This window comes from Pseudopipra pipra, chromosome 16 (genome assembly GCF_036250125.1).
Source record: "Pseudopipra pipra isolate bDixPip1 chromosome 16, bDixPip1.hap1, whole genome shotgun sequence".
Lineage (NCBI taxonomy): Eukaryota > Metazoa > Chordata > Aves > Passeriformes > Pipridae > Pseudopipra > Pseudopipra pipra.
Window position 1 is genome coordinate 11038055 of NC_087564.1, and position 22287 is coordinate 11060341.

The 22287-nt window shown below is 48.1% G+C and overlaps 2 protein-coding genes and 1 long non-coding RNA gene across 5 annotated transcripts in view; 1 reads left to right on the plus strand and 2 right to left on the minus strand.

Annotated features, from left to right (window-relative positions):
• ADAP1 (ArfGAP with dual PH domains 1) overlaps nt 1-6377 on the minus strand; it is a 49294-nt gene extending 42917 nt beyond the window's left edge. The window contains exon 1 of the mRNA XM_064673106.1: nt 6120-6377. Within this exon, the coding sequence (XP_064529176.1) occupies nt 6120-6204 (85 nt within the window). The 5' untranslated portion in view covers nt 6205-6377. The remainder of the gene's footprint in view (nt 1-6119) is intronic.
• On the plus strand, nt 5170-11660 carry LOC135423159 (uncharacterized). The gene is made up of 3 exons (XR_010434726.1): nt 5170-5569; nt 10428-10594; nt 11253-11660. It is a non-coding gene; the product is annotated as an uncharacterized LOC135423159 (long non-coding RNA).
• A 5924-nt stretch (nt 11661-17584) lies between these two features.
• Nucleotides 17585-21168, minus strand: LOC135423156 (cytochrome c oxidase assembly protein COX19). 3 transcript variants are annotated; one of them, XM_064673129.1, is made up of 4 exons: nt 20823-21168; nt 20678-20789; nt 19228-19341; nt 17585-19032 (listed from the first exon to the last, which is right to left on the minus strand). In XM_064673129.1, exons 1-3 carry the CDS (start codon nt 21136-21138, stop codon nt 19254-19256), a joined length of 516 nt encoding a protein of 171 aa, XP_064529199.1. In that variant the 5' UTR covers nt 21139-21168; the 3' UTR covers nt 17585-19032; nt 19228-19253. The 3 variants fall into 3 exon arrangements, with proteins under 3 accessions (XP_064529199.1, XP_064529198.1, XP_064529201.1); XM_064673128.1 differs by having other exon boundaries at nt 17585-19341; nt 20823-21167; XM_064673131.1 differs by having other exon boundaries at nt 18125-19341; nt 20888-21101.
• Nucleotides 21169-22287: the final 1119 nt, after the last annotated feature.

Sequence of the window (22287 nt, forward strand, 5' to 3'; positions counted from 1 at the left end):
AAAGATGAACAGGAGCAAGGGGAATATTAAACCAAATACACTGTTTTAAGTGCAGAAAGTCTCTTATCCTGAACAACAGATTCTAGCTCTTAAAGGCTTTCATTACCCAATGTGCTAGAGATTCCTGGTCACTTATAAACAGATTATAATGACTTCCAAAATAAAGACTTGAGTCAACTTCCTTTTAAAAATTAAACAAACAAGCAAAGCTAAACTAAACTCAGAAGGAGGGCATTGGGCTGGTAGTTTCCCATCTCATTCACCTGAAAGGGAAGGCACAGCCAGAGATTAGAGAAGCATCTGAAGCAAAACTAAAACCCTTGGGCAACACAGTTAAATTCAAAAATTAACTTCCCCACCCAGCCCTTTTGCCTCCATAAGCCCCAGGAAAACCCAGCACAGAGAACAGGGAACTCTGCAGCTTGAACTCAGTGTTACTGAACAAAAGAAAGAAAGGGAAAAAAAAGGCTAGACCCAGAGAAATATTAAGAAAAACCAATAGAAGACACAGGACAATTCACACAAACCCAAAAGACTGGAAGTGCAACGGCAATGGAATTTAATTTTTTTAATAAATAATCAATATTTCCTGTATCCAGAATATAAACATAAGGTTCCAGTTTGAAAATCCCTAGATGCCATCAATCCAAGAAAAATCCCATGAAGTAGAGCAGCAACAGGCTCAAAGTAGACACGAGACAAGAGCAAGAACTCGAGTCCCAAAATTTACTTGGATGCCCCTACTCCACCTTTTGTCTTAAACTACAGTTATCACTAGATATAGCACAATATTGATGACCAAGGCAAACATCTGTTAGAATGCACAGCAACACACTCTTAACACATTTTCCAGCACACAAATGATGGCCTGACCCTTAATGAGCTGCCTGGCTGCACCCCAGCCACCCCAGCTGGATGGGAGCTGGTCTTTGGTTGGGATGGAGATTCAAAGGATTTTCCTGATCTCTCTCCTGTTTGAGGTGATAAAGGCTGATCAAAAGGAAGAGAAGGACCCCTCCAGGTAGGCAAAACCTTTTTTACCCCGCACTAGAAAGGTAAATCATCGGTACAGGATAGAATCACAGGGATTTTGATGTGATCCACACAAGCACAAAGCCTTTGCTGCTCAGCTGCTGCTGATTTCCTACATGGCCCAGTCAGAGAACCTCATGTTCAGCACTGAAGTTCTGTAGCTATTTACTTTGGGGAAAGATTAGGAGGCTAATAAACAGACCCCGGTCATGCACGCTGAAAAATAACAATGAAAGACATTAACACTGAAGCCAAACAGCCTCCCACCAACACTCCTTTTCAAGTAGGAAAATTTTTCAGTGAAGGCACTAAACTTGCCAAGGTCTTTTAATTCAACTGGCAGGTCCCAGCAGCCCCCTCTCACTGTCTTCAGCCCACGACTGTGCTGCAGCCCAGGCACCAGGACCAGACAGAAAACACCGTCACATTAAACCTCCTTTGTTCCAAAAAGTCCTTTCTCCTGCATAAAGTGGTATCGAGTTAAACTGCTGTGAGACTCTTTTTTTTTAATTCTTACCCCTCCAATCTGCTTATGGCCAGGGAGAAGGGCTGGCAAACTCCCAGGGAACAAAAATAAATAAATAAATAAAATCACTACTTAAGTGAGAGGACAATGGAGGTGCGGGAACAAGTTTCCACTTTCAGCTCGAACATGAAAAGCCCGTTTCACGCCATCAGAGCGGCAAAGCTCCGGAACAGCTTTGCAGTGGGAGGCAGTGGGGGCAAGAGAGAGAATGAGCTGCAAGGCAGAGCCCCAACACTCCCCTGAGGGGATGGGGAGAGTCACTGCAGATGGCAACACAAGGCAGGACCCAGTGACTCAGTTGTCTTCCTGATCTGGGTTGGATAGAGGAAAGGAGAGGGTTGAGATCAAATCCGTTCAGCGCCTTCTTAATCCTGAGCAAATCAAGCAATCCCCAGCACTCATGTGTTTCCCTCTAATCACCACCCTCACTTGGTGACATCAAGGGAATGGAAAAGCTTCACCTGTCTTAGAACTGAGAAGATGCTGGGCCTGCAGGAAAGGTGTTTACAACCACCTCAGCCATGCACTACCCACCCTTAAGCTCTTATATGAACTGTTACACCAAAACACCAGATCTGCACAGCTCTGCAGCACAAAGCTCAGATACCAGACTCCCCTCCAGCGTGTGCCTTCTGCTCTTCCTCCATCCCTCATTCCCTCTGAGCCTCGGGCACAGAGGCTGATGTTACCCAGGATCTGTGTCCCAGTAATCCATCCCAAATAAGAAAGATGAAAATGATAACAAGCCATGTAAACGGCTGATGGAGGGTTTAAACTGCAGGATTGCTTTGATGGGATTTCCATTTCTGTCTTCAGAGCCTCCCTGTCCTCCTACAATGTAAAATGATTCTCACTCCATGGAGACACAAGCCTAAGTCATAGAAAAACCGAGTAAAGAGAGAAATACTCAAGGTCTTGTTATGCCCTGAGATAACCATCCGTCTCATGATGCGAGGAAAGATTGCCTGAGACAAAGAATCATTTAGGAAAAAAAAAAGGCTGAACTGCCACACTAGTCTTGAAGAAAAAAAGATTATTCTAATGCACAGAGAGCCATTACACATCAGCAATTCAGCAACATTGCTCAGTTTGCACTTAGGACGGCATTTACAGACGCTGTCTTCACTGTGAAAGCACAGCTTTAAACCCACGAAACAAACATGAAACAAACACGCTGCAAACCGACACCCAGGACACAGAAGTATGTAGTGACAGGGGACCCGAAGCCCCATCTAATGACTTTATTACAGTGCCTTCTACCCCAGAATTCAGTTCCAAAGATGTAACCAAGGCAATCTCATTACTCGTTACAGACAGATGACATTTTTGGAACTGAAATATCTTTTATCCAAAACAACCTCTTGTTGCAATTTAAGGTTTTGTAAAGATACAATTAATAAAAACCTAACTTATAAAATAAGACCCACAAAACCCCTGCAAGTGAAAAATGTAACCTCTCAGGTTATTTTCCACTCTGATTTTCACATTCTGCTCTGGCATCCTTTCTGCATTCCCAGCTGCCATGGCCACTGTAAGACTGTTCTCCCCATCTGAGACATGTCCTCAAAACCTGGGAGGAATCTTTGGAAACTCTGCTTTTTGCACAAGAGATTTTGCAGCCAGGCATATACACTGGTCCTGGGGAAGACCCAGATCTGACCTTCCTGAACATCACACTCAATACCACATTCCACCCAGCTGCAAGTGTTCATATCCTGTGCACGGACCAGAGGAACACACAGACCAGAGGAACACCCATCTTGAACTCAGCAGCCTTGCTTGCAGGGCTTGGCCACTTAAATAATCCTCAGTCATGATTAAGTGGCAAATTCTGGCCCAGACCCAGGCAAGCAGCAGGTTGTGCTTGGATCCCCCCAAGGAGATGTGATGACCCTGCGGGGGATGAAGTTATTTACACAGCCCAGGAGGAGAAGCACTGCCTCCCTCCATGTTCCCTCTCCATCCCCAGCTTTGATTTTTGCATGGTCACAGCTTAGTCCAACAATGCCAAGCTGTGAGCTTCTTTGCTTCAGAAACCCAGGGATTTGTTACAGACACAGAATACCTGGGACAAGCAGTGACTTCAGAGCTCTGGCTACTGAGCCTCTCCCAAATGCCAAAACAGTAACAAAAGAAAATAACCCTTTTTGACAGCAGGGAAGGGAAAAGAAACAAACAAAATTTCACTAGCTGGCTGATTTCTAAAACAAATATTTCCAAGAGAAAAAGAAAACCCAGCTGGCTTCCAAATACACAAATAAAAGTGACTAACAGAGAATTATATTTCTGATCCATCCTGTTCTTTGTTATCAGGATTCCTGAGCTAAATGGCTGTCTCTTAAAGTGGATCCTGTTCTAACTGAGGATTTCAGGAAAAGGCACACACCCACCTGAGAAGTAGAAATAATTAAAGAGGGATCCTGACCTTCGGCTTCCCCCTCAGCTGAACTAGATCAGCCCTATGATGATACTCACATGTGGGAAAGCACAAGTCTACCCTGCTTTCCTCATCTTCTGTTCATTCCCCATCCTCCCACTTCTTTCCTTCTCACTTTATTTTCTTGCTTTGGTACTTTTCCAGGGTCAGCTGCACACCTGGTTCCAGCTCTCACCTTTATCTCTCTGTGCATCTCACTTCTCAGCAAAGAATATACTTGCACTCCATTCTGGAGGCTCTCTTAACCCCTGTCCTGCCTATCTGCATTACCTCATCCCCAGAAAGACCTGGCCTGCCACACCTGCCCAGGATGAATATCTGAATTCAGGGTGAATATTTTCTGTATCACCTCCAGACACGAGATAATATCTTAAGTAACCCGGAGCATCTCAAGTTTATTGTCACTCCCAGGCAGACGAGCACACTCCAGCACCACGAGTAGCTCTTGTTTGCCAAAGGAACTGAATCAAAGTAGTCACTAAAGAAATTGGGTTGATGAACAAGGAGCTGGTCCCAGGGAAGCAATGCCACAAGAGTTCAGAAGAGGCTGAATGGTATTAATATAGCACATCTTGTGTTACAAAAGCCACTGGCCCAAATTCTCCTCTCCGAGTTTCAGATTCACTAAGACATCTCTGTATGCAAACGTCACTAAAAGCAAAATATGGTTTTGTTGTTTTACAAGCCCTTTTGGAGCCTTTACCAACAACCCTCTTTCCCTGATGTGAGCTATTTTACTGTCCTTCAGCCTCATCTCCACCCTGATAGCGCTGAGAAACTTCCCATTTTGCAGAGGGCTAGGGAGAATCATCCCACAGACCTGAATGGTTTGTAAAGACCCAGGTTTGTAAAGTTTTCTCCAGGAAGGAACAATTTAGGCAGACGCCTACTCGGTGAGCCCAAGCTGTGCTCAGCAAGGCACCTCAAAGGTGGGCTGGTACAGTCAGGCAGCAGCACCAGGCAGCAGATGGGTGGGAGCAGGCAGAGCAGCGCGGCGCTGCAAAGCCGTTCACGCTGTGCTGAAAGTTCTTTGTCCTTTCCAGCTGGGTACCGGGGGAGACAACACGTCTGAAAGTGAACTGCAGTGTCCTGAGATGCAGGTTAGGGATATAAAACCACTGGTAATGGTAGGAGCTGGATAGGGGTATCCAACAGATCTTGAAATCCTAAGCAAATCAATATCTGGGAAAATAAGATTCAGCTGAAGTGTTGGGTTTTCTTTAACCTATAGAATGACATAGGCTGAGAAGGACGTCCTTTCCGTACACCTCTTCAGAGCCATCCTGCTCAAGCTAATACAAATTTAGGTGTTTCTATATGGTGATTTTTTTTTTAAAGGAAAGATACTTGTTCTGCAATTTTTCTAAGGTTGTTCTCAAAGGCGGGTCCCACCGCCTCGTGCAGACCCTGCTCAGCAAGAGCATCACACCCCGACCCCAACAATTCACCATCCAAAGGGCTACAAAGACGTTCCAAGCACAGATTTTCTCCCGTCTGCGCACGAAGACGGCTACGGACATTCCAGCCCCGCTCCCTGCACAGCTTAGGCACCCATCGATGGCAGCTGGGCAAAGGTTGGTCGGCAGGGTGGCCGCAGCGATGCCTCTGGTTGTCCGCTCTGTTTGCTCGCTGACAGGGCAGTAGCAGCCGAGGGGACACGGAGGACACGCCGCCCCCGCAGCCCCGGGCACCCCCGGCAGAGCCCCCGCCGCCCGGCTACCGGCCCCGGCCGCGCTGCAGCCCGCGGGGACCCGCCGGGATGACATCAGCGCTCACAGCCGGGCGAGGAGCCGGGCCGGGCCGGGGGGGACCGGGGAAACCTCGGCCGGGGCCGGCCCGCGGGGACCGCGGCAGCGCAGCGCATCCCCGCACCGGCCGCGGAGCATCCCCGCCGCATCCCCCCGGGGTGGGGAAGGGGGGTCGGGCACCCCCTAGGCGGGGCGCAACCCCCGCCGCTCCCGCAGAGGGCAGAGCCCCCCGCGCCGTCGCTGCCTCCGCGCGGTGCCGTGCGGGGCTGTGCCGTGCTGTGCCGTTCTGTGCCGGGCTGTGCGGGGCGGACAGGTGCAGGTGCGGCCGCCGCCCGCGCCCCCCGCCTCTCCTCCCCTTGCCCTGCCCTGCCCTTACCCGGGGCGGCGCAGTCGGCGCACGCCGCGTTCCCCGGCCGCTGGAGCAGCTCCACCAGCGCCTTCCTGCTCCTCTCCTTCGCCATGGGGGCGGCGGGCGGCTCCGCGGGGCTCCGCTCGCTCCGCCGCGCTACCGCAGCCTCATGGTGCGGGCGGGGGGCGCTGGCGAGGCGGGCGGCGCCCGGGCGGCTCCATTCGGCCCCGCACGCTGAACGCGCCTCTCCGGCCGCCGGGACGCGCCGCTGCCGGGGCGGTGCTGCCGCTGCCCTGGGAGCCTCTGGCCCCGCCGCTGCCGGGGCCGCCCGGCCGGGCACGCCGCCGGTTCCGCCTTCTCGCCGGGCCCCCGGGGGCTGGTGGCTCCCCCGCGCCGCTCGCCCGCGACCTCCAGCGGCTGCTTGTGGCCCGGGCGCCCCGTCCCCCCTTGGGGGGGGGTCCCCGAGCTTCAGGGCGTCCCATCCCTCCGGGTGTCCCCAGCACTCAGTGGTCCCTTCCCTGGTTTAACTCGGGGTGACGGTGATGGGAGGGGATGCTCTCACTCATGGGGTGGGAGCCGGCGGGGAAGGGGGAGGTGGGTGCCTGGGGTCTTTGCCTGGGGGAGGTGGCAGCTCACAGCATCCCCCACCCCTCACTGGCCATGGCCTCACCACTCAAGCACCTTGGCAGGTTCACGGGCAGCACTTTTGGGGAGCGTTTTCAACATCAGCATCTTTTGGGGGTACTTGTGAACATCTCGCTAGTAGCCACACATGCTCCAAAACACTCCTCCTTCACTGCTGTCCTTCCACACATCACCACCACCTTCCACGTCTGTGTCTTGGCAGGACTATCCTCCAAGCATCTTCCCACGCTTTTCACACCCTCCATGGTGTCAAGGGAGTATCAGGACAGAAAACGCCCCTGGGGAAGAACCACAGCTTCCTTGTGTCATCATATCTGTGTTGCTGGGACCCAGGGCTGCAGCCCCTCATGCATGTCATGTCACCTACAGGCAAGGCTCCTGTCCTTGTTTTACCAGCTAAGGACTAGGGGGTGACCGTGGGTGGCGATGTGGGAAGCCTTTGGCCAAGGAGGGGTTCAGAGCTGTGTCTTGAGGCTGCTGCCCGAAATCCTGCTGAAACCTTCCTCTCAGATATGGGTCACCTGCAATGCTGATATGTCCTGTTTGTGGTTCATACATCTCTGCTTATAGAAACAATTTTGGTTCTGCAAAGCAAGTCCCCCATTCAAGCTGTCGCTCTCTACTTCCTCCAACAAAGCAGAGCCCTCCTGCAAGCTCAGCTCATGCTGTTCATGCTGCCCATGAGGTTCAGGGTGTGCAGGAGCATCTGCAGGAGGAGCCTGCCAGTATATCCTGGAAGACTTCCACAACCAAATCACCATCTTGATCCTGCTCCAGATGTGAGCAGGTTCCAGAGGACACTTTGTGGGAGGAAATAGCGTAACACTCTTAAATACGGATAGAATCAGGGCCTGGTATATTTATATTTGCCCCACTTGCCTAGAATATGTTTTTCTAAATGACCTTTGCATTTGTGCTGCCAGACAAGCAACTGTAACCAGGCTGATTTCTGACTGCTTTAAACTGATATAGGACTGTTCCTTGCTGACTCTGCTGGGTTTGCTGGTTTTACACACGTAGGCTGATAACGTCTGGAAACTCATTCCCATGCTAACCAAAGGCACAATCCCACATACAGGCCTTTGGTGGGCAAACTGAGCTACTGCATCCAGACCCTCACCTTCTTCAGCCTCTGAGTCACTAATACTTACCTAGAGCAGAGCACTGACTTCTAACATCCTCTGAGACAAACCAGCTCAGCACATTGTCTTAGCCCTTATCCTCCACACCTGTGATATGCTCAAGCTTGAAGTGTAAATGCTTACAGGATCAGAGCTTTCCCTAAACCCAAGTTAGGTCAGGTTTTCATTTGCACTCTGGTTTTTCCAGAAGAGGCACTTGCTGAAGGCTTCATGTGATAGCCAGGATGCTGCATCACGAACTTACCACGGGCCGGGGTTGGGAGGAGGGAGGGGGTTTGGTCTGAAAGTCGCTGTTTAGCTTTCCATTAAGACTTATTGATTCTCTTAATTTTTTGTTCTCCTGGTTGCTAGGCAATCCCTCTCTCTCCTCCGTGTGTTGGAAGCCAGGGCTGCAGACAGAAATTTATATCTTGTAATAAAATCAAATAAAACAGAGCCTGTTGTCAATGATGAAAGGGGAGCATTTCATAAAGGACGGACAGAGCAGGAGAGCAGGGCCAGCAAGGGTCAATCAGCAGCATCCTCAGAATTTAAGTCTCATCAGACTGACTCCAGACTTCACATGGGGAAACAAACAACCCATATGGGCGGAGGGAACATGGAGAAACAGGGAGAAAAGTTGGAACTTAATGAGCCAGAATCGAAGATAAACTTTTGTTCAGTGGAAGATCAAAGGCTTCAACCAATCTCACATATAAAAGAGTACCTCTGTAAGTTTACTCCTGGTTTATCCAAGGTTAAGAGGTTGGGTATTATCCCAGTGTTGATCCAGGGCAGGCAGTGAGGCTCTCCTGATGGGACATTGGCTCCTAAGGATTGTGATTCCTGGTGTAGAGCAGGGACAGCATCCAAGTTTATAGTCTCACAAGGGTTAAAGGGCGAAGTTTGCCCTGTCAGAGGCTCCCAGAGGCTGCTGAGCCCTGTCCACGTCAGACTGTTCCCTCCTGCCTCTACCCACAGGAGTCAACACCTCCTCTGAGCTTTGCCCCACAGTTGCCCGTGGGTATGGCCTGTCAGGGAATGCTAAATGAATTTGCTCCTACTTCTTGCAAAGTCTCTGGCCAAACTCTCTGGAGATGCGTTGTCACTGTCAGCACATCACCATCATTCAGGTGCTTTCTGTCTCTCCACTGCTAAGTGACTTGTAGGTCTGATATAAATTTATATACATATGTATGTAAATACTTACATATTTATGTGTAAGATGTGTTTGTTTGTAAACACACACACTTTTAACTCAGTCTTTTCTAAATCACAAGGTTGTTGCCTTAGAAACGGACGTTATTAATGGGATCTCTTGAGGTGGTAAGCACAGTGGCAGCAAGGGCAGCCTCTGGAAATACCAGATACTGAGGTCAGGGCAAAGAATGCTCAGAAATTTCAGGAAACCTTTCCATCATCTTTGTGGTGACACCCTGATAATGGACGGACATAACCATACCTTCTCCTTGCCCTTCCACATTAGCTCCTTTTACCCCGAGACTGCCTTGTTTTGTCAGGAAAAAGCTCTTTACACTGGTTTTTTAGTTAATTTTGCAGCCCCAGCCCTGAAATGGCTAAATCAATGTCAGAACCATGCAAGTGAAAGGGTGTTAAACACAACCCTTCATGTGACCCGGGAGCGCGTTCACAGCGTAAGGTGGGGAAGCATTACAAATTCCTGCGTGAACAGCAAACCTGAACAGAGATATCAATAATTCATGCCACTGCAACTGCATTCAAGCAAAACTCTGGAGTAGCAGATACACCAGGCTGGATCCTTTAGGCTTCCTCAGCACCACAGGGGAGGCAGCTTTTGCAGCTGGAGGTTTGTGTGAACAAGCTACAGCACTGGCCAGCTGCACCTATGCTACAGCAGCTCATTTCCGTTGCAGTTTTGGTTTCCTGTTCAAAACAAAAAAAGAAAAAGAAAAAAAAAAAAGGAAGAAACTTAAATCCTAGAGGTTTTTCTTTAAAAAATTACATATTTTGTTTTCTGGGTTATCCAGTTAAATCAAGAGTGGCGACAGCTGAGAGGGAGGAATGCCACAGAGGAGAGGGCTCAGATCAGGGGAATTAAAAACTCTTGAACTGAAAATCCAATACTGATGCCAACTTTCTCTGATTTTGAGCAAATTGCTGTGTGGATCCTGTGGGATTGTGGAACAGGGAAAAGCACATTCTGCATGGTTAGGATGTGTTGGTCAAATTGAAGAGAAAGTGATGTGAGAGTGCAGAAATAACAGTGAAGTCCTGTGTCTGCAGAGCTGCTCTGCACCTGCACCAGCCCTCAGAGAAGACAAAGTGTGGTGCAGCTCCAAAAGTACCTCACTGCAGAGTGATTTGCAGGTCAGGGTTTCATTCCATTTGCATAGTGGTTAACTCTGTTGCAGCCCAGTGTTACCAGTGTGAAAGATGGGGAGTCCTTTGCTCTGGTGATTTAATGGTCGTGGAGGTAACATCATGCACACAGAGATCCTCTGTAAGGCAGCAGAAAGGGGGAGAATGAGGACAAAAAGGGGGTTCAGAGTAAAATCTCTGCTGATTTCTTTAAACACCTTTGTTTTAGGTTTCTGCAACACCCTAGAGCTGATCATTGATCTCTCACAGCCACACTGCCAACAAAAAGGAAAGTTTTCCGGTCACCAGCCCGTCACGTGCTCAGGATATCCTTTCAGCTTCCATTCCGCCTGCCTCTGGCCAGCTCACTGCAGCAATGGGCTGCTTTGGGAGTTGGTATGTGGTTGCAGGGGCTGCTTGATTGCTCAGACAGCGTTGTTGGGAGCCAAGAGACCTCTGAGAGAGAGAGTAAGGGGGTAATTGATAGCTTGAAGATGTTGGATATTTGTATGTCTGCTCCACAGCATATGAGGAAATCTCAACACAGGAAAAACAGCTCTGTAACAGTCATGTTGCTGTTGTACCAAACCCATTTCATATGATGTAAAAGATGACATGGAGGGGGCAGCTGAGGGGATTGGCTCCATGGCAGATATGAGGCACCTGTCTGGAGCTGTGCTGATTTCTATGGCCTAATGCTCTCAGAGAAGATGAAATTAGGCCAATGAAATCAATAATTCAACTATGTCACTGGTAGACCACTGCTTTGAGCATTATTCCCCACCTATCCTAATTAAAAGATTTAGGCCTGTGGAATCTCAGTATGGAGAAAGCCAACATATGTGTGAAGACACTCATATGTCAGGGTATCAGCTCCTCCAAGAAAAGTCAAAGTGATTATTCAGAGCAGGACGTCATCAACTCAGTCTGAGTCAGAGGCACGGCAGGACAGGTTCAATGTGCCAACCACAGGGCAAGCACTTACCATGGAAATTGCTTTTGCTCAATTCCAATAATTTAATCTCTTCCTGGCTCAAATGGCTCATTCTTCCAGGAACAGCTTGGAGACATTCAAGCAAGAGACAGGGCTGCATGATGTCCCATTCCAGGGTGGGGACAGAAGTGGCCCAGCCAGCTGCTGCCAGCTCTGGGTTCCTGGGAAAGCAGTGGCTGATCCTGCCAGGAGCCCAGTGCAAAGAGAATGATGGAGATGATACAGGCATGACCACAGGTCAGAGGGGCTGAAGCCCAGCACTTCACTTCTGGTCTGAAAGTCCTTCAGAAAAAAAAGAACAAACCATTTTAAAAGGGCACAGAAAAGAAAATGGTGCAGTTATTGGCCCCAGCAGTCAGTCTCTTGTCATAGGCTGCTGCCTTCAGCTGCTGGTCCAGCTCAGAGAGCTGAGACCACATAATTTTCTGTAACATTGCTCAACTGTGATTCGAATAAAGCATTAGATGGAAACAAGGCTGTGGTTTTTCTCTAGAAAGAGATTAAAAATTATGGCCTGAAGGAAGCTGCCAAACAGCTGGAGATGGTAATTCAGCCTCCCCCCAATTAACTTTGTCCACAGAAAGTTGAGGACTGTGTCCTACTCTTCCTCTGGCTGCTGATGGGATTGTTTGGATGTCACTGCATGCCTCCTAAAAGCTCCCACAACATCAAGATACAGAGCATGCTGCTCACTTCTCTGCTTATTTCAGTATGCTTTGCCAAAGAAAAATCAGCAAAGAATTAATTAACAGCAATTATTTCTAGCAACAACAGAGCAGCCCTGCTCCAGAAGCCATGAAAACAACATCATGAGACCCCTGTGGCCAAAAAGCCTTTCTAAACAGGTGCAAAAATAAACAATTTTATAGCAGGCTATAAAAAGAGCCGAAGCCAGGTTGGGGAATGGCAGGAGAACAGCCATTTCAATGGCTGAGTCAGAGCAGCCACCCAGGTGACTTTTGTGAAGGAGCTTTAATAAACAAACCACAGCAGAAGCACTAACCTGAGTGAAAGAACCAGCAGGACCAGGTTATTGCTGCAATAGAGGGTTTAGTACACCTGTCACTCTGTGTTATTAGTGCTGCTGAAGTGATTTACTGCCCAAGTCAGTCTAACCGATTAGAGCTGTGATCTAAAGTACAGCCAGCTCCAGTTTCAGTGATAAACATCACACACACCCCCACCTATTACTTGCTAAAATAAGCTGAAATAAAGCCATCAATCCAGACATCTCTGTGTTCAAATGAGTCCTTCTGGCTGGCACCACCACACCTGCAAGTCTCCTGCCATGCACGCTGGAAGGATGGAGGTAGATGTTCCAGACACGCTCTCATTTTTCACCTACCTGGTTCTTTTTCACCAGCCAGTGAACTCAGTATCTCTGTCCCTTTGACCAGAACTCACACACCTCCTGTCACCAGAGCCCTGCAGTGACCTGGTCCCTGTAACATTTCTGTGCTGCCCTTGCACATGCTGAGCATCTCTCACACAGAGCTCAGGTGCATCTCCTGTCAGGTTGTTCACCTCCATGCTGTGTCATTGCAGCTGGCAGTGGATAGTTCCTCTTTCCCACCAGACTCTGCAGCACAGTTTGGGGAGGGGGAGAACTAAACTGAAGCCCACACTCCACTCTTCTGTACCACTCACACTGATGTCTGTGCACACAGACTGTTAACACCTGACCCGTGGCATTGCCTCTGCTCTCCCATAGGGATACTGCTCTGGGATGGGGCTGCACGGACACAGTACACCTATACCTCTAGATCAGACAGACATTTGAAGGCACAGAGGAAGGGGACAGACTTATGCTGCCTTAGCAACCACTCTGAGCATGCACAGAGATGTGCCAAACAACAGGCACACCCTGGAGTGTGTGCTCTCTCTGGGCTGGGCCACAGCGATGGGTGATGAGGACGAGGGGTTAAAGACAACCTGCTACATCCAGGGGTTTACAGCACAGCCTAACTCCCACCTCGACACTAAAGAGCAAAAGCCAAGGGAGGCAATCCCAGAGTTGCAAGCAGCCAGCCTCATTACACCCCTGGGATTTCCTGCTTGGTGCTTGTTCATGGGTCCGTGAAGGCTCATTTATCAGTGGGGGGCTTTGCTCCTGCCTAGTTTGGCATCCTGAGTTACCAGCAATTTTCTCAGCACTGATCTGATCCGCAGCTTCTCTGCAATCCTGAGTGGCAGCAGGATTTCTTTTCCCCTTTGAGTCTGCCTGCCCCAAAACTGGCTTCCTCAGTGTGATGAAATGCTTTGGACCATCCATCCAGCCATGCTACCTGGGGCTGCCAGTGCAACCCGGAGGGGAAAGGTCCTTGGTAGATTGGCAGCAGATGGCTGCAGTACACAGCATCACATCAAATCCTCAGGGCTATCCTGGTGTCCCAGATTCTGTAGTGCTATCATTTTCCTACTTTGTCCACTAAGGAGAGATTCAGTGCTTACAAACCCTGCTGAAACCCAGAACATGGTTTAATAACAGAGAAATGTAAATTGAGCAAACAAAACTGGGCCTGACTCCCTCGCAGAGCACCCCCTCCCATGTGGCTGCCTTCCCACGTGCTATCCTTGATTAGCAGCTCTGCAAGCAGGAGCAGAACTGGGTGTGTGAGCAGGTTCTTGCTAAGCAGGACTTGCTAGCAGTGAGAAAACTAGAAATCCTCCAGAAATCAGAGCTGTCAACTCCTTGAAGGTTACTAAAATAGACAAAGGACTCAGTTGCCCAAAGGGGCTGCAGAAGCACCTCCACTGCCCGCTTTTTAAACCTATCAAGGTGAATTGAAAAGCCTGGATCATTCTGGGTAGTCTCCTCGCTTTCTTTCCTGCTCTGCTCTCTTTTTTCAAGGCAACTTCCCACCACTCTTCCTATCAGAGTTTGCCATAATTCATAAGGACCAGAACAGAAAAGCATCCACAATACTGGGTGGTCTAAGGTGTTGCTCATTACCAGGAAGCAGGGCACACAGCCAGATGGACCCCCAACATCCCTCCCACATCAGTAGGAACCTACCTCACTCTGTGTGGGAGCTGGGACAGACTGCTTGTGGAGGCATCCCACTGGAGGTGGGAAATATGGGGCACCAAGGGCTGGATTCAGCCCACCAGATTTGATCAACTGAACTGTTTTACACTCACAGATACAACTGTGGCCTTTGTTGGGCTATATGGTGAATGCCAGGCTTGTCTGGGGTGTTTTTCATCCAGCCAAGCCCAGCAGGCATCAGCAAGCATAAGATTGATGCACCTGCTAATGCAACTCCCAAGATCTCCTGGAATAATGAGAGCACAAGCATCAGAACCTCTAAGAGGAGCCATAAAAACCTGTCCCTGTATCATCATCAGTCTCAGGAAACAAAAAATGCATCAAGGTCTATTAAGTCCCCTGCACACATGCATTGGACTTCTAGGTGACTTTCTATGAAGCTTCTATTTTGAGCAGTGATCAATTATGCATTTCAAGCCATATGGCACCTTCATTCCAGAAGAAAGGCATTTTGTCTTGAAATTTGTAAGCTAGAAAATCTGCAAGCTAGAAAATCTGCTGCATCCTGAAAAAAAATGCAACACTGCCAGTTATTCACAGCAGCAGGATCATTAAGGGAAGAAAAAAAAAGGGGGGAACCAGGATAAGATTAATCAGACATTCAATTTTCATTGAAATACTCTGGAAGGGAAAATGGACCCTTGCATATGCACTTGCAAATAGGTTTTTAATTAATCTGAGTCAGAGTTTTGATTTTAGTGGGAAACCTGATGTTTTACACAACATTACCAGTTTAGCAGAAGGATCTCTTCCAGAATGGATCTCCTCCAGGCACAAAAACAACTGAGTCCTCTGGGGTCACTGAATATGCTACCAGAAATGACCACACTCCTGCATTCTAGCAGAAGCATCATTCCCATCCCAGGAATTACGGATGAGAAATGTAGAAAAATACTGCTCTCCAGTGGAACCAGAACATCCAAGGCACTTTGAGAGCCTACAGCAACAAGTGATGCTAAAGGGACTTTTTGTATGGGAGCAGGCTGCTCCTTCTCTCATAGCCTCACACAACATACGTTTCATTCCAGAGGCTCAGGGAAAATAGTGTTGCCTCTCAGTGCTCTCCAGGCCTGCTTGGAATGAGACAACATGCTGAAATTTAAGAGGTGCTTTAACTCTAGTTACCCCTCACTCATTGTTAGTGCTGGTTAAGCCAAAACCACAAAAGCAGCAGTACGGGAAAGCTGTTTTGATTGCTGCCCCAAAGGGCAACTAATCATCAGCAAAGGCCAGCAACTCCATGGTCTCCAGAGGAAACCAAGTGGGTGACTACTAGACATAAGTGTAATGCCCAGGCACAAGGAACTCCTTGGATTTGAAGCAGGCAGGACAAACTGGGGAGAAGGCCTTGGAAAAGGGCCAAACGTGAAGGTCAGCAGCTACACCCACTGCCTGCCTCCAACTGTGCACAACCCCAAATATTCACTTCACAGGTGCTGACAGATGCAACCCTTCTGCTACACCAGGTACGCCATTCCAGGTGGCAGATGGAGCAACAATCCCTCCTCAGCACAGAGGCACGGGCTCATTGTGCTCCCACAAAGGACTTTGGACCATGGCCCACTTCCAGAGCAAGCACAGGAGGCTCTCTTTGTGTAGGATTTTCTGTGAAAGCACACCCAGAGCTTTGGAAATGTTTATTAAACCCTTTCTTCCTTGTTCTGCAGGTCACTGCAGTTGTTTGGAGAGATACACCTAGAGCTCAAGGTCTCCCAGGAAGACATAACGAGGGTTGGCTTGCAGCAATGTTCCCTCTGTAAATAACTGCCGTGATCAAGGTTAAGCTCTTTGTGGTTGAGTGGATTTTAATATGAGCAAAGAAAGGGGGAATGCATGGGCAAGGCTCTCCCCAGTGCCAACAGCAAAGCTCTGCTGTTCCAGGGCCCTCGGGGGACTCCCTGGGACTGATCCCAAGCAGCAGAGTGCCTCCTTAGGGTGGGAATGAGGGTCTGCTGAAGGAAAGCTACGGAAAAGACAATTACAGCCCCCTCACTTATTGATTCTATTGCTGCGGTAACAGCTCAAATAGATCTTCGCTCCAACACAGTCAACACTTCCTCCTGCTTCGGGCTATCCCTTCCACATCTGCACATCCAGGCTGGCAGTCCGTGCATCAATCCCAGCCCAACCTCATTCCCAGTCGTTTGCCTGTCTCCAGCTCGCGGGATCCGTCAGCAGGTGGAGCTTTTCAGCAGCTCAGGCAGCACCTGGCAGGCTTCTCACGGAAGATTAATGCACTTGCGTGGGACCACTCCCGCAGCAGAGCAGCTCATCAACTCCAAACAGCTCCACGAAGGAAGCAGTGCCCCTGACAAACTGCCTCCCCTCTAGCACACACACCTCAGCTCAGCGTTTCCAGAATACAGATTTTTTCCCAGCTTGGTGACAGGCTTCTGGAGAGGTTCCTCCTTGGTATGGGCAGAGGAAAGATGGCTGTGAATTTACAGCTTTCCTTTGGCTTTCATTTTAAAGGAGCGCACACCTGGATACCACAAGCAAAGCTAAAATAAAGAGGTTTTAAATGGAGAGGCTTTAACTAATGATCTGAATTTTGGCAGGAGTTAATTGAAGAGCATTCTGGGAATTCTCCCCAATGACTCTGGTGTCACAGGGGCTTGTCCTGTAGAGCAAGCTGGGAAAACTGTTTGACCCAGGTTTGGCACTGATTAATGGCTTTTTTCCCCACCACATCTCAGTTGCATTAGATCTCACTGTCTGATGTCCCTCACCAGCTCTGAGCTTACCTTACAGCTCCACTGAACATGTTCTCTTCTCCAGCTAATCCTTACAGGAAATATGTGCTTCTGCCAATTCCCCAAGTTTTCAACTATCCACGCACAGCTCTTTTCTTGCCCTGGCACGAGGGGACAGGGCTGTGCAACTGACTCACAGTGCTGGGAAGCAGAATGGAAGGTGCCTGTGGATCTGGACAGGATGAGGATGTGATCTTAGGGTTGGTGAAAGGTGCAAACCTCTCACCCCCGTGGTCCCTTTTAGAGTGGCAACCACTCAACACCTCAAAAACTTTACCCCTTTTACTCCAGAACATTGCAGAGGACAGAGTTGGTATCAATGTCTCAGGAAAACATGGACTGAACTCGTGAAGGAACTGTTTGGCCAAACCACAGTGCAGACTAACACCCAAAAATTGAAACTAGCATTGATAACAGCCCAGATTATTCCCCCATCACTGGTGGGTTCTTTCACACCTACCAGGAATTCACTTCACCTTATAATATTCAAGGAGCACAGAAGCATGAAATTTGATTTCTTTCTTCTGCAGATGCTGGAGATTATTTTAATTCTGACTTGGTATCACTGAAAGAAAGCTCTTGTTCAGTGGTTTAATATAAAGTCTTTTAATATCTGTTGCAGAAATACAATCTCTACTTTCTTTTCTATAAATGTACTAATCTCACCAAAGGATATAATTTGAACAGTAGAATGAAGTAGAATAAAAGTATGCAGCAGCAGGCGAATGTTCTTTTCAAACAGGAACCAGCTCTGAGCTGTGTGCACTCTGTTCCATCAGATTAGACCTGAGCAACAATTTAAATCTCAGCTCCAATGATCAATATGAAAAGCAGAAAATGTTCTTTCACCCTTTCCTGGAGCTCAGTGTGAGCAGATGCACAGTGGAGAGAAGTAGAAGCAAAAGCAGACAGCAGGGAAGGGGAGATATATCAAAGAGAGGACACCAAATAAAGAGGAAAGTGTTGGAGAAGTGCCTTGACAAACAGATCACTGTTTGTATCACTGTCTGTAGGCCCTGACCCTAAAGCTTAACATTCAAGAACCAGATAGGCAGAGAAATGAGTCACTGGGTTAAAAACAAAAACAAAAGAACAGGGGTGACAGGGCAGAAAATACAGTAGAAAATACATCCAAAGGATTTACAAATTTATTGTCTGCTTGAAACACATTTCTAAGGGGCTAACAGGCCAAACTATTTCTGCCTGAACTCAACATTAATTAAGAAAGACTCAATTGCATTACTACATGCAAGAGAATGGCTTTGGTAATTCATGGTTAAATTATACAAACATATATCAGGGATCTTAAAGACACACTCAGAGCTGATTTCTCACCTGCTGCACGGCCTTCTCAATGTATGGGCTGCAGCTGCATGTGCTGGAAGAAACACTGGATTTCTTAGACAGCTAACTCCTGATCTACCCTGGTTTTTAATATAAAACATTTGATTTTAAAAGAATAAAACTGTCCAATCACATTATGTATATCTGGTAACTTAGAGCACAAACAAACACCATTTCTGTCTCCACATTGATTTCACCATTAAGATATTAAAACCCCAAAACATACGGCAGCTCTATTTGGATAAGTGAATGTATTCAGAATGAAACATTCCTAGTTAAATGATGAAATGAAGTTAGGTGAACACTGCTGGCATGGTAACTAAAAGCAGAATCACCACCTGACTGGTATCTGGAACTAGAAATACTCTCCTGACAAGGATGGAAGATTTTAAGACTGAAAAAAACCCACCCACCTCAAGTGTCTTCCATAGCAGGGTGAGAAGGAGATCACCCCAAAGATGGGCACTAATACCAGTATTTAATGAAAAGCAATTTGCAAGTACCACAACAGCTTTATTTCCACCTAACAAGCAACTCCTGTGAGCATATTAGTACTGCCCACACAAGATTAATCAGTAGTTCAAGATCTACACAATAAAGGGTTGTTTGGTTTGGGGCTTTTGTCCTTTTAAAATAAGACTTCACTGTTCTTACAGAGACATGGAGAACACTTCAGGCAGTAACTGTTTTCCCTCTAGAGAAATTAAAAGAAAGAAGTTAAGAAATACTTGAGCAAAGCAGACAAAGGCAGTACTTTTGCTCATTTAAAAAAACCTCTTATTTTAGGAAAATTAAACTCTGGAAAAAATGTTCCTTTAGGAAACATTTCCTGCTGCAATATGAATAGAAGGTACAATATGTACTACATTTAGAGTTATGCATTCCATACATGAGGAGCAAAGTTGTCTGTCTTCATCACAACTTTTCAGGTTTTTCTTCTGATTTCTCATTTATCAGGTCTTTAAATCCCAATTTTTCCAGTGGTTCATTAGCCATAAGCTGCCTAAGTTAAAAAGAAGAAAACAAAAAGCTTTTTAGAGAATACAGTCTATAAACAAAAGAACAGCAGCATTCTTTACTTCATTTAGTATCATTCACCCTAAAGAAACCCAAGACATCTATATAGAGTTATTGCTGCTTGGCAAGATCTCAGAAATTTCAGTTTTTGGAAAGCAACATTCTGGGATCATTTTTTTTTTTCTCCTTAACAGTGGTTTTCCAATTAAATGTGTTGTTTCCTGATTTTGGATACTGAGTAAGAGTTTCCTCAGAAACTGACCTGACTCTTGGTTTATCTTTAACTAACAGACTGCATAAGACCTTTCTAAAATTCTACCTGTGCCATTTATGACAGTGAATTACCACTTTTAATTACCACTATCCTTTGCTGCAGTGATTTTCAAACAAGTTTTTGATTTGCAGCCCTCCTTGACACCAGCCCATGAAAGTCTATTTTCCTTAAATACAGAGAAATTCATTTACTTCCCAGAGTTCCCTGACTCACCATTGTTCAGGAAGCATTGCAAAGCAGTGCAAGAATGGAAACATCCCTGGAAAACCAAACACCAACACTTTTTTCACTTTACCTGAGGAACAAGTTAAATTTTTAACTTGCCTGCTTGACACATATTTCTAAGGGGCTAACAGGCCAAAGTACTTCTGCTTGAACTATACCTGAATTATACTAGGATGTATTATATAGGAAAATATATTATATACTGGAATATGTATTATATACTGGAATATGTATTATATACTGGAATATGTATTATATACTGGAATATGTATTATATACTGGAATATGTATTATATACTGGAATATATGTATATTATATGGGAATATATATTACATAATTGAATTATACGAGGATGTATTTTGAACTCAGCATTAATTAAGACTCAGTTGCATTAGTATACACAAAGAAATACCACTGGCTCTGATAATTCATGTTTAAGTTGTTGGGGGTCCTAAAGACATACTCAGAGCTGATTAGGAAGGCCAGACAGGAGGTGAACAAAGCACGTGCAAGTTAAAAGTTTAACTTGTAACCAGTTGGGAAAAAAAATAAGCTTCACACCGAGAAATGCGGTTGTGCAGGATGGAAGCTGCCCGAGTGCCGCTGTTATCCCACCGCACGGGCTGGATAACACGGAGACATGAGCCAAGTGATGCTGATGCCACACGGGGCACCTTCAAGGACACTTTCCTGTGTGACTGCGGGCTGCCTTCCCCTCCCGTGCCCGCAAAGGGATCCCCGTCCCGGGGACCACCGGGCTGGCTCCCAGCGTGTCCCGGGGATGGCCGGGATGGGGCAGGGCCGGTGTCGGGGCACACTCGCCTGTCCATGCGGCACTCCAGGTAGGCCATGGCGCGCTCCCGGCAGGCCGCGCTCTCGTAGCCGCTGTGCCGGAGACACTCCATGAACTGCTCCTTGAAGGCGCTGCACTCCCCTGTAACACACAGCGAGGGGCCGTGATACCCACCGGGCCCGCGGCACGGGCGGGGGGAGGCAGGCCCGGCGCGGGGCCGCCCGGCCGCGGTACCGCACCGAAGTGATCCAGCGGGAAGGCGCCCTTGTCCGGCGGCCGCGGCGTGAAGGTCTTGGCGCTGAAGTTCATGGCGGTGGACATGTCGCCGGCGTTGGGTGGGGGGTGGGCACGGCCGGTCCTGCGGTCCGTCGGTCCCTGCCCCGGTCCGTCGGTCCGTCCCGCCGCCGGGGGGAGCCGCGCGCCGAGCGCATCGAGCGGCCACGTGACCGGGGCGGAGCCGCCGCCATGGTCGCGGCGTCCCCGTGGCCATGGCAACCGCAGGGATGGGCGGGTCGCCATGGAGACGCCGCCGACGCCGCCCGCCATGTTGGGCCGGGGTGGTTCGCATCCCTGCATTCAGGGCTTCATCAGCTTCTGCGAAATAAACCGATTCCTCCTCATAAAAACCCGTGGTTCTGTCTTCATTCCGCTCTGAACGCTCCGAATGATTCTTGGGGTTGTCCTGGGCAGGGCCAGGAGTTGGCCAGTTTGATGATCCTTGTGGGTCCCTTCCAACGCAGGATATCCCGTGATTCCATGGTTCTGTGAATGGGTGGGTGAGAGCGATGGCCACCGGCCTCCTGCCTGCGGAGGGGCCTGGAAAAGCGGTCTGTCTCTGGCACTTGTTCAGCTGGAAATGGAGGGGGAAAGAGCCAAACTTGGATCCTGGTGTCAGCAAAAGACTTCATACAGGATCCAGCCCTAGCGAGTCTCTCCCATTTCTATCCAGAGACCAGGCTGAGGCCAGGCTCCTCCTTCCCCTCTGCTATGAAGAACAAGTTCCTCACCTGCCACTTCTGAGAGTGCTGAGTCTTGACTTAAAAGCACATTTTTCAGGACCCAGCCCTGGCTAGTGTCATCCCAGAGCCCTGGGGATAACACTTGCAGGGAGGCAGTATGAACTTCCCTCAGCAACCCAGCAGGATTTTGGAGGAGCCATCCCCATCCTGCTGCAGTGACATGAACTCTTCCATCAGCTGTCCATGGTGGTAATAACATGGTTGCTTATCCCTCATTAATCCCCATGGTTTAATGCCGTGCACAACCCTGATGGACAGCACTGAGTTATTTTATGCCTCCTACAAAGGATGGGTGAGCAGGAGGGTTCCCATCACATGGCATGAATGCTGATGAGGCTGGTAAAACCAAGCAGGTTTTGGCAGATGCTTGGGAAACAGTGAACTTCCAGATCCTCAAGATGGATAATCAAGAAAAACACCCCTATTGCCTGCAGGTTTACAGCATATGCTCTGCAGATCCACAATCTCCTCCTGAAAGGAGGATGAGAAATGGCTTTAATTTAACCTACCCAAGTGTTAACAGTGGATTACAGTAGTATTTTTTCTTCTTTGCTAATAGCTGCAATTGGTTTCAGACAGTCTTTCATCTGTTTTAAGTTGATTTTTCTTTTAATTAAATG